Raw genomic sequence first — 12804 nt, 5'->3', positions numbered from 1 at the left:
TACATGATAAACTTATTGATTATTGTTTTTTTTATTTGTCGAAACAAATTACAATAAATAAACGATATAAATTTTTTTTAATTGTACCTAAATTTTCCCCCCACAAATAGTATTACCATCATAATGTGCAGATAAAACGATTTATCTTATAGTAGTACTCACAGTGTGTTTAGAGCTTTCTTAATATCCTCTCTCTCGGAAGTTCTGTCATCAAACAGTTCAGGTGCTTCTTTTCTTAACCTATAGTAGGCATTAACAGTCTTCTTAGTCATTTCAATGTCATTGTTACAAGACAGTAGAAACAGAACTATGAATTCATCTGATAATGAAGACGGTACATATTTTTCATCGGCTGCACGTAGCCATTTTTTAATAAGACTTATATTTTCATGCGTTGTTCTTTTCTGAGCAACTACATCACTGGCAGAAAATTTAAATTTCATTGTAAATATCTGAAAATATAAGAAATAATCATTAAAATATAAATAAAATTGAAAACTTTTAATATTTGTGATTTTAGACAAAAGATTTAATAAATAACCAATTTTTCGCATAAAAATTTCTTTAGTTTGTTTCATCTATTTGACTGTGTTGAATAAAAGTTTTTACTTCGTCTATACAATGATATGGTTGATAAAAGGTAGGTGACTATAATAATCATGTCTATTTCGTAGTGAAAATATGAGAAAAATGTCTAGGATGCAAGAAGCTGTTCAATAAGTAGTAGACGAAGTCGGAGGAAAGATAATATTACAGATTTTAACGCTCGAATAAACAACCAAGCAATACCTGGAATTAAGCAAAAACATACGAGAATGTTAAAAACGAAATCCTTTATAAAAGGTACATAATTTAAAAGAACAATCAATAAGAGAACTATATCAACAACGTCTAGACCAAAAATTAATAGAATTTAGATACGGCAACATCGAAGAAATATACGAGCATATAAAGGCGAGTATAAAACAAGCAGCATTCGAAGCCCTTGGAGAAAAAGAACATATAACTAATAAACAGCACTATTATGAAATAAATGAACAAACAAAAAGAATAATTGAAGAAAAAAAGCAACTATAAAGAAAATGGCAGACTACAAACAACGATGAAGTTTATAAAAAATATAGAGAAAAAGATAGAAAAGAGAAAAAACAAATAACACAACAAAAGAATGAAGAATGGGAAAAAACCTGCTTAAATATTGAAATATACATAGGAGGTACAAGAACTTCGGAGTCATGGAAAGTACTGAGAGGATTGAAACAAAACTCAAAAGAAAAAATTAAATTGGGAAATATACAGGACAAAGAATGGAAGGACTATTACAAGGAACTGTTAAGAGAACAAAGACCACAATTCATTGGAAAAAAAAAACAGGCGAAGACGAAACAGATCCCCACAACAAGAAATAGAAATAATAGATAGGGAAATGAGAACGGCCATAAAAGCAATCAAAAATAAGAAAGCACCGGGACCTAGAGGCATCTTAACTGAGCTTATAAAGTACGGATCAAAAAAATTACACCAGATGATACAATAAATATTTCAGAAAGCCATAAATGGAGAACAGCTCCCAAAGGAATGGACAGAGGCATATATGACATCTATATTTAAGAAAGGAGATAGAAAACGATGCAAAAACTACAAAGGAATAAGCGTAATATCATCAATAGGAAGATTATATGGGAAGATACTGCAAGAAAAGATAGAGCAAGCATAGAAGGCAAAATCGTGGAGGATCAGGCAGGCTTCACGGCAGGAAGATCATGCATACTTGAACATCTGTTGGAAAAGAAAAAAGCAAAAAATAGAGACATACATTTGGCATTTGTGGACCTGAGAAAAGCGTATGACTCTGTTCCAAGGTCAAAACTATGGGAGGCAATGTACAAATTAGAAATACAGACGGAACTCATAGAAGCTACAAAAGCTCTGTATAAAGAAAATAAAGTGTCCATTAAAATGGGAACAAGAATCATAGGAGACTTCACCACAACAAAAGGGCTCCTGCGGGGTTGTTCCACATCTCCAACCCTATTCAAAATATACTTAGAGAAAGCCTTGACTACATGAAAAAAAAATGCGAAGGCATGGGAGTACCAGTACGGAACGAATACCTGTATACGTTAAGCTTTGCAGACGATCAGGTAGTGATTGCACAAGACCAAGACGACCTCAGCTACACGATGAAGAAACTACAAGAAAAATATACCAAGGCTGGCCCAGATATTAACCTCGCGAAAACAGAGTACCTATCTACAAGTGAAGAAGACATAGAAGATCTACAGATTGATGACAACTTAACTATCAAAGGAAAGGATAAATTCAAATACTTGGGGTTTATAAACACGAAAAAGGCAAGGAAAGGAAACAGAGGAAGAAATTACACAAAGATTAGGACAAACAAGAACAGCAATCCGACAACTTAACTCAGTATGGTGGGATAGACACCTAAATATGAAGACCAAAACACAGATTTATAAAACATTAGTGCGAAGTATTATGACATATGGGGCTGAAAATTGGATCATAAACAAGAAAAACAGCAGTAAGATAGTAGCAGCAGACCGAACAGAGATGGAATGCCTGCGAAGATGCTGCAGAGTAACAAGAATAGATAGGAGAAGTAATGACGAAATAAAGCAAAGAACATGGAAGAAACAGACATACTAACATATTTTATTCTTATTCCTATGCCGACCCCATTAACGAAGGTTGGCGACCACATTTTTAAAAGCTTCTCTGTCTTTTGCAACGTGGAATAATTCGTCTACAGTCATGTTTGTCCAGTCTCGAATATTTCGCAGCCATAACTTCCTCTTTCTACCTATTCCCTTTTTGCCATCGACTCTACCCTGCATGATGACCTGCAGAAGACTATATTTATTATTTCTTAGTATGTGTCCAATATATGCAGTCTTGCGTACTTTTATCGTTCTCAACAATTTTTTGTCTCGACCCATCCTTCTCAGCACTTCCTCATTGGTGACCCTGGCAGTCCATGGAATTCTTAACATTCTCCGGTATATCCAAAGTTCAAAGGCTTCAATCTTTTTAACTATTTGCGCTTTTAGTGTCCATGTTTTTACCCCGTACAATAGTTGCGACCAGACGTAACATTCAACAAACCTCAGTCTCAGCGCAGTATTCAGATTTTTGTCACAGAACAATTATTTGAATTTTAAGAACGCTGCCCTTGCCATTTCTATTCGTACTCGGATCTCTTGGTCTGGATCTAATTCTGTGTTGATGTAAGCTCCCAGATATTTATATTTTGTCACTCTCTCTATTTGCTGTCCACCAAGAGTTAGTTGTTCATTATTTATTGGACTCCTTGATACTATCATAAATATCATTGATACTAACATATATAGAACAAAAAAGACTAAAGTGGTATCGACATGTAAGAAGAACTAGCGACAGCAGATGGATAAAGAGAATAACCGAATAAAGCCCCATAGGCAGGAGGAAAAGAGGACAACTCTGAAAATCCTGGAGGAACGATGTAGATGACGCCATGAGTAAGAGAGGCCTAAACGATGGAGAATGGGACAACAGAGGGAGATGGAAACGGTTGAGCGAGGGAAGGCAGTGAATATTGTAAAATCCCTGAATATATATATATATATATATATATATATATATATATATATATATATATATATATATATATATATATATATATATATATAATTTAAAAACCCAATCGGGCTATATCACAACACGTTTTCGGAATCCATATTCCATCATCAGTGTCTAGGTATACATATATTGAGCCACTAAATATATGGGTAAAAACCCGTTAAAAATTGTTTGTTTAAATTTAATTTACATTATATGGTATTAAATATTATGATGTTAAAGTTACCAGTGGATTTGGTAACATGGCGACGTATGTAACTTCAAGTTATTTTTTAGTAGTTTTTCTTTGTTATTTGTATACTTAGGTTAAGTTATATTTAAGTTTTTTTTATGTTTGGTTATTGTTATCATTGTTCATTAAAGCCAAGATCATGTCGTTGCTTTTTATCATAATTTAAATACAGTGCTTCTGGGATGTCGATATGACATTTCTTCGATATCAGTCACCAAAGCCTCCATCGTCGTATTACAAATTAATACAAAAGATAATGGTAATAATCGGAAAAGTCGTAAATTGTGAGTGGCAAAGTCATTTCGCTTCTACTCGTATAAATGAACCAATCCATATTTTCCCATGAAACAAAAAACATAATACTTAGAAGGTATGGTTGCGAAAAACAAGATTTTATGAAAATCCGCTAACGGAAGAAAGTTAGGATAAAAAACCACGTTTTGATTAACCCCGTATAATAAGTTAAATATGAAATTTTATTAAAAAACTCACTATAGGTACTAAATTAAATTTTTACTAAATTAATGTGATTTTTGAAAACAACTGGTTTGTGTTGAGACAACATCTTTTTCTAAAGTAATTAAAATACTGCACATAAATTTTAAATTATTTCTAGCCTTTCTATTAGTTTTGATACTAACCTTTTCGGTTCTAAATCAGCATTGACGTACACTTAACTATTATTCTAAACAAAAATCTTTGCGAACAAATTGCGATTTTACTTTTTTGAACTGTTATATCACACCGACAGTTTAATATTTAATGATATATCACATCAAGAAATAAATACTAGCATTTTAACAAAGATATTACTTTATTATACATAATATTTTAGCTCCGTCTCGTTGTTATAGGGATAAATAAGGTTAATTCATAAAATGATAGTCTATGTATTTTGAAGAAGTTAACATGATAACCTTTAAAATTGCGTATAATCGGAAGTAATCCGCTCGCGTCGAAACTTAACCTTGAATATCAAAAATTTTATGTTATTAATTTGTAGATATGTATATATATATATATATATATATATATATATATATATATATATATATATATATATATATATATATCATCATCATCATCATCATCATGTGCAGCTTTATCAACCGTTTCCAATTACGGTGCAGCCTCCCTTATTTCAATGTTATTCTATGTTCTTATTATTATTCGACGATGTCTTAGCTATACGTTGTTCTAATAATTTGCGCTCATTTGCGCCCATATTTTTCTATCTTGTGCTATTCGAGACCACGTTGTTCCTGTTAATTTTCTAATATCATAATCCCATCTGAGATTTGGGCGCCCCTTTGGTCTCTTAGCGTTCCTGGGGTACCACATAGTTGTTCTAGTGGTCCATCTGTTATCTGTTCTTCTTGCCATATGTCCTGCCCATTGCCATTTCAGGGATTTTATTCTTTGGATTACATCAGTCACCTGGGTTTGCCTCCGTATCCATTCAATTCTTTTACGATCAATTATATATATATATATATATATATATATATATATATATATATATATATGTATAATCAATAACCCTTCGAACCCCGGGTGAAGACGGAATAGTATCAGAAGCACTAAAAATTGGAGGGGATGTATTACTTGAAAAAATTAAACAACTTTTCAATATCTGCCCTCACAGCGCCAATATTCCAACAGACTGGAACAACGCTACTATGATTCTATTACACAAAGCAGGAGACAAAGCAAATTTAGAGAATTACAGACCGATTAGCCTCCTCAGCCATATATATAAGTTGCTTACGCGAATACTAGTTGAGAGAATGGAAAGAAAATTAGAGATTTATCAACCAAGGGAACAGGCAGGATTCCGAAAAAGTTACGGAACAAATGACCATTTACAAAGTATAAAAACCCTAATAGAGAAAGCAGTGGAATACAATAAACCTCTAGTTCTAATATTTATCGATTTTCACAAAGCCTTTGACACAGTTGAGATAAGTAAAATATTACAGGCGCTTAAAGAATGCAAGCTAGATATATATATATATATATATATATATATATATATATATATATATATATATATATATATATATACTAAATTTATTATACAAAATATACCTGCAGGCAACAACCACTGTCAGACTACATACTAACAGTAATCTCATAAAAATAGAACGGGGGTTTAGACAAGGAGACCCAATGTCATCTAAACTTTTCAATACGGTGCTAGAACATGCTTTTAAGAATTTGGATTGGATGACAAAGGGAATAAAAAGAGATGGAGAATATCTAAACAACTTACGTTTCGCCGATGATATACTTATAATAGCTGAAGATCTAGGTATGGCAAGAGAGATGGTACAGGAACTCGTTGTGGCTACAGAAAGTGTAGGTTTAAATATAAATATCTCGAAAACAAAAATCATGACCAATTTGGTACCCAACCAGAACATCAGTATTGGTGGGAAAGAAATAGAACTCGTAGATAGATATAAATACCTGGGACATGAAATTATGATTGGCAGGGATAACCAGACTCATGAACTGAAGAGAAGAATCGGCCTTGGGTGGGCAGCATTTGGAAAACTGAGAGAAACTTTTAAAAGTGAGCTGCCCACATGCCTAAAGAGGAAGGTATTTGATCAGTGCGTCCTCCCAGTCTTGACGTACGGAGCAGAAATACTTACCTTAACAAAAGTAGCAGCTACCAAACTGAGAGTCACGCAGAGAAGAATGGAGCGGTCCATGTTAGGAATAACTCTGCGAGACAGAATAACCAACGAAGTCATCAGGAGAAGAACCGGAGTGACTGACATCATCGAGAAGATAGCCAGACTAAAATGGAAATGGGCAGGACACATAGCCAGAATGACAGATGGGCGATGGACAAAGAGGTTATTGGAATGGAGGCCAAGGGAAGACAAGAGAAGCGTCGGTCGTCTACCTACAAGATGGACTGACGATTTAAGAAGACTCAATAAAACTGGATGAGAGCGGCGCAAGATAGACGGGGTTGGAAACATGAGGAAGAGGCCTATGTTTAGCAGTGGACTCTTGAGGCTGGATGATGATGATGAATAACCCTTCTACCCTAAGGTGTTGGGTGTAAAGTCTCTTTTTAGGTTTCGTATACAAACTTTCTCCAATTCTTCTTGTTGTTTGCCAATTTCTTGCTCTTTGGTGACTTCTCTCTTCTTCTCGCTTCCCACACTTGTTTCACTGGTCTTTCTTTATCCATCCTTACCATGTGGCCGTACCATCTCAGTGGGGTTTCTTCGATTTTCTTCTCTATTGATTGGACTTTAAGGCGTTCTCTTATTTCCTCGTTCCGTATTCTGTCCATTCTGGTCACCCCTAGTACTCTTCTTAGAAGATACTTTCTTGCAATTCTTTGCAGTTTATTTTTTAGTCTGGTGGTAAGCGTCCAGCTTTCACATCCAAATGTTAAGATAGGTACAAAAACTGTGTTGTAGATAGCTATCTTGGCTTTTTGGGATACTTCTTTTTTCGATAGGAATGTGCTCTTAATTGCGTGGTATATCCGGGAAGCGTTTGCTATTCGATTGTTTATCTCTGCTTCTTGTGTACCCCTACTCTCTAGTTGCACTCCAAGGTATTTGAAAGTTTCGACTTGTTCTTAAGTATCGTTATTGATTTTAATGTTTGTATGTTGGTCTGTTTTCATAGATACCATGACCTTGACTTTACTTTCATTGATTCTCAGATTACGTTTTTCAAATTTATCTCTCCATATTTGGAGGTTTGTTTTAAGTGCGTTCTCGTTTCTTCCAAATACGACGAAGTCATCCGCAAATGCGCACTCCGCTATCTGTATCATTTCCAGGTTTCTATGTCTAACAAATATTCTCGATGTTTCTTCTCTAGTTTCCTTCATTACATCATCTAGTACAATATTGTTTCTTGTGTTCTTGTATAGGCATATAATAGCTTTTCTGAGTTTGCTGTCTACTTCTCTGTTCCTTAGGCTTTTGTCTATTTCGGTTCGCGGGGTCCTATCAAATGCTTTTTCGAGGTCTATGAAGGCTTGTTATAGTTCCGTGCTTCTATTTCGTGCATTTTGTATTACCAGCTTGAGTGTAAAAATATAGTCATGGATGCTTCTTCCCGTCCTAAAACCGCTCTGTGACTGCACCACACGCTCTGTGTCTTTTCTCCAGTACTTGTTCGCAAACTTTAAAAGGGACACTCAGGAAGGTTATACCTCTGTAGTTGCTGCAGTCTCTTCTATCACCTTTTTTGAAAATGGGTAGAATAACGCCCACTTCCCACTCTTTTGGGATCTTGCTTTCATTCCATGCTTTATTGCAAACTTTTCTAATCATTTCATTTCCATTTTCTCCCATATTTTTTAGCATTTCCGCAGTTATCTTATCATAGCCAGATGCCTTGTCTCTTTTGAGCCTAAGTATTATTTCTCTTATTTCCTCTAATGTTATTTCGTTTTGATTTGGGTTCTCATGTGGGTTTTCTTCAGTGTTGTCTATTTCATTATTAGAGTCTTCTTGAGTCAGGAGGTCTTCGAAATATTCTCTTCACCTGTTCATAATACTTTCGTTCTCGCAGAGGATGTGGCCATCTTTATTTTTAATTTGTTTTGGTGTTTGTTGTCTGTTCTCTGTTCTCAGGCTTCTCATAGTTTTGTAAAATAGTTTATGGTTAGTGTAGTAGTCTTTCGTCAGCTTATTCCCAAAATCCTCCCAGCTCTTCTTTTTTGCTTCAATCACCTTGTCTTTTACGTTTGCCCTCTGTTGCTTATATTTTATATGTTATTAATTTTTGAACATCAAAAATGCTTGGTTGAACCATCTCTGTTATGTACTTTGTTACTTGTCGATCAGCAAAGTGAAAAAATAAGTACTTTTGTCGTCTATCTATATATTTTGTAACAAAGACTGTTATGTATACCAAACCTTATCAAAAGCTTGGGATTTTTTGAGGAACGCTGACAAGCAATATTTTTTTCTTTCAAACTCGTCATTAAGTTTATTGACTAGTCTCTTTACTTGTTTAATGGAGCCATATTTTTCTTGAAAACCAAATTGATGTTCGGGGATGATGTTTTTACAGTTCACATCTGTCAAGTCGATTTATATATATTTTCTCAAATACTTTTAACATCACCAGCAACAGGCTAATTCATAATACCATGCGACTTCAGATAGTTTTTTCCTGGTTTCGGGATTATTATAATTCTAATAACTTTCCAGATATATCGAAAATAAGAAAGTCAAAAAATTGTACTGAACATACAAGTCACTATAGAAATGTATTTCGCAGATATTTCTTGAAGAACTTTTCCTATGGTCAAATCATAATCAGCTGCTTTTTTTTATTTATTTCATGCGGTATTGTTTTCCGTCTTTCACATATTTTGATATTTTTAATTGGTAGTTTCATCTATAATGTTACCTCTAAAAAATGTTAAAAGATAGAACGGTGGAATCACTATTATCGAAAGGAAGGTAGAAAAGATTACGATTAGGCAGGTCTAATAATAATCAAAATCTTTAAAATGATCAGAAATCAACAATATTGCTGTTGTCAACAAATGGTAAAATTAATGATGAGAGGTAGAACTATGATTTCAAGCCTAATATTAGACCAACCTTCGTTGGTTGGAAAATAGTGAAATAATATCAAATCGTTCGTGCTCAAAAATATTGGTATAATTGAAGGAAGACAAAAAAAGAGGACAGTTGCACCCGAAAAGGACTTTATGTACATTAATGGCTTATAAACACAAATTACAAAACATTATTAAAATAAAAACTCTTACTTTTTCGATTCAATGAATTGTGTAACATTCAGCAACAAAACTAGACAACAACTATAAACAAGTTGTTTTTCTTAATCTATTGAATCAAAAAAACATACCTGATTGCTGTGATCCTTGCATGTTTTGACAAAAAACTGAATATAATTAATTAATAGTGGAGTATATCAGTCTCTGCGCATTCCACCAAAAAAGGAACAAGTAGAGGACACAGATTATAGAAAATGAAAGAGACGAAGAACATACTAATTTTTGAGAACGAAAAAATACAAATTAGAAAATTAAAACATAATTAAAAACATTCGTCTTCTTAACATGCCATACACCAAAGTGCGTAGGCGACTATCTCATTACTAGAATTCTGTTCTTGGCGGCGTGACACAGCTCGCCTGTATTGTGTATTCCTGTCCATTCTTTAATATTTCTTAACCAGGATAATTGTTTGCGGCCGGCTCCTCTCCTACCTTCGATCTTCCCTTGTAGGATTAACTGTGGTATTTCATATTTTGCTCCTCTCAATATGTGCCCAAGGTAACCAATCTTGCGTTTTTTAATTAATTTAAAGAGTTCTCTTTCCACGCCGGCTCTCTTAAGGACGTCATGGTTTCGAACTCTATCCACCCAAGGTATGCGCATCATTCTTCTTAATGACCACATTTCAAATGCTTCAAGTTTGTTGATAGATGTTTTTTTCAAAGTCCACGTTTCCATGCCATAAAGCAAGATGGACCATATGTAGCACTTGACCATTCTGTAGCGTATTTCGAAACGTAGGTTTTGATTACATAGGAGCGGTCTGAATTTCACAAAAGCTTGTCTTGCCATTTGTATTCGGGTTTTTATCTCTTGTTGTGGATCCGATTGGTCATTGATTGTGGTGCCAAGGTATTTAAAAGTTTTCACGCGTTTTATGCGATCGTCACCTATGCATATTATCGGGTTTTCTGGAAGGTTTCTGCTAATGACCATATATTTCGTTTTCAAAATGTTGATTTTGAGGCCATATTTTTTACCTATGCTATTCACCCTATCAAGTAATAACTGCTGATCTTTCAATTTATCAGTTATAATCACTGTGTCGTCCGCATAGCGTAGGTTGCTAATTGGTATGCCGTTCACCTTAATGCCTAATTCCGTGTCTTCTAATGCTTCCGCAAATATATTTTCAACATATAAATTAAAAAGCATCGGAGAGAGTATGCAGCCTTGGCGGACACTTTTCCGGATTTCAAATTCATCCGTATATTGGTCTTGATCAATCCTCACCTTTGCCATTTGGTTCCAGTATAGATTCTGAATAATTCTGATCTCCTTCTGGTCAATGTTGGCCCTATGTAGTAATTACATCATGATATCATGTTTAACATTGTCAAATGCCTTCTCGTTGTCGATGAAGGTGAGGTAGACATCTTTTCGTTGATCTAAACAGTTTTGTATTAAAGTGTTCAAACATAAAATTGCCTCTCTTGTTCCTAGTCCTCCCTTAAAACCGGATTGTGTTGACCCGCTAAGTTCTTCTAGTATCTTGTATATTCTTGAGTGTAATATCCTAAGGAAGAGTTTCAGCAAGTGACTCATTAAACTGATTAAGCGGTGTTCATTGCATTTTGTGGCATTAGCTGTTTTTGGGATCATTACAAAGGATGACTGCAGCCATTCTCGCGGAATGTAACCAGTATCATAAATTGTATTGAACAGCTTTACCAAGATTTCGATATTCTCCTCGTCTAGTAGTTTTATTGCTTCTATATTAATTTCATCTGGACCTGTTGCTTTATGCATCTTTGTGGTTCTAACTGCATATTCTATTTCACTTCGCATTATTGATGGCCCTGATAAGTTTTCGGAAGGAAGTTTGCGCGTTGGTTGTGTTGGTCTTTCGTCATTAAAAAGTCTTTCTGCGTATTCTTTCCACGCCATTGCTATCTCCTCTTCTGACTCTATGTATTCGTTTCTCTCGTTGCGTATTCTTGTTCTGTGGTGGCTTTTGTGTATATTCGATATTTCTTTGATCTTCTTATGTAATCCAAAACTATCTCCTTTTTCCTGCAATTGTTCTATTTCGTTGCACCTTTCCACCATCCAACGTTCTTTTGCTTTCTTAATTTTCTGTCGAATTTCTTTGTGTATCTGTTTGTATTTGTCTTGATTACGTTGTTGTTTATGTTGCCTTCGCTTTTCCATTAGATAAAAACATTATAGAACGACAATTCTAATCCATGAGTACTACGAGAAATCGTAAAGAACTTATACATCAGAGCAATTCAGTCGCACGGAAGCAGAGTGGCCCAACTGATATTTTTTTGTATAATTCAGATAGGTAGTACAATAGGTGGCATTTTATCATATCTTTCATTAGAAAGTGGCTCAACTAACGTTTCACTGTATAATAATAGATGGCGCGAATTGCACAGTTAGGCTACGTAAACATTTCATATGGTATAGTTATGGAAATGTGGCCCAAGTGACAGTTGGGCCAGTGTGCAGTATGATATTGTAGACATTCTCACACTGGTCTTGTGTGTTTGTATCACTCTTGTCTAGCGTTCATTCGTTTTTTACAGTACTATCAGCCTTTTATATGGTTTATGTTTGTGCAATCTTGTGTAACCGTGAGTAAATTATTGTATATTATATTAATAGTGACTTTAAATATTTCAGCTCAAAATTTAAATTAGTATTCTAAATTTTTTAGGATTATAACCTTAAAATTAAGAAAGCGGGCTCGTTTTCTAAGCTATATTGTAAAAAGTATAGGTTCATCATTAACTTCAAGACATTTGATTACTTAAAATAATTAATAGAGAATAATTTTGTTATAGTTTGGAAATGCTGTTGTCCGATACATCCAGTATTCGTGAACCCAGCGAATTTGAAGCAGATTCTGACTCTGACTTCCATCCACCATGTGATGATGAGTCTTCTACAACTAGGGAAAGCTTTAAAGAAGATGAACTTGTGGAACCTGGATCAAGTAGGTGTAAAAAACGTAAAAAAAAATAAGTCAGTTTGGAAAAGATCTAAGGCTAATTTGGGAAGAAATTCAGGAAAATCATATTTAAATGCTCGTGGTAGAATTGTGTCTGAGAAACAATTTTTTCATAGAGTTTGTAGCTGTCCACGAAAGTGTCATTTGTTGTTATCTCTTGAAGAAAGAAAAAATATTTTC

General features: G+C 34.4%; 1 protein-coding gene across 2 annotated transcripts in view; it reads right to left on the bottom strand.

Annotated features, from left to right (window-relative positions):
- Positions 1-9710, bottom strand: part of LOC140448372 (alpha-tocopherol transfer protein-like) — a 44152-nt gene extending 34442 nt beyond the window's left edge. The window contains exons 1-2 of one of the 2 annotated variants that reach the window (XM_072541461.1): positions 9639-9710; positions 163-452 (exon numbers count right to left, since the gene is read on the bottom strand). In XM_072541461.1, coding sequence (XP_072397562.1) covers positions 163-443 — 281 coding nt within the window. In that variant the 5' untranslated portion in view covers positions 444-452; positions 9639-9710. Of the gene's footprint in view, positions 1-162; positions 453-4512; positions 4743-9638 lie in introns of those variants that run through there. The other variant, XM_072541460.1, reaches the window with a different exon arrangement.
- Positions 9711-12804: the final 3094 nt, after the last annotated feature.

Source organism: Diabrotica undecimpunctata, chromosome 8 (genome assembly GCF_040954645.1).
Source record: "Diabrotica undecimpunctata isolate CICGRU chromosome 8, icDiaUnde3, whole genome shotgun sequence".
In the NCBI taxonomy this organism is placed as follows: Eukaryota; Metazoa; Arthropoda; class Insecta; order Coleoptera; family Chrysomelidae; genus Diabrotica; species Diabrotica undecimpunctata.
This window is presented reverse-complemented; position numbering and strand designations above follow the sequence as displayed.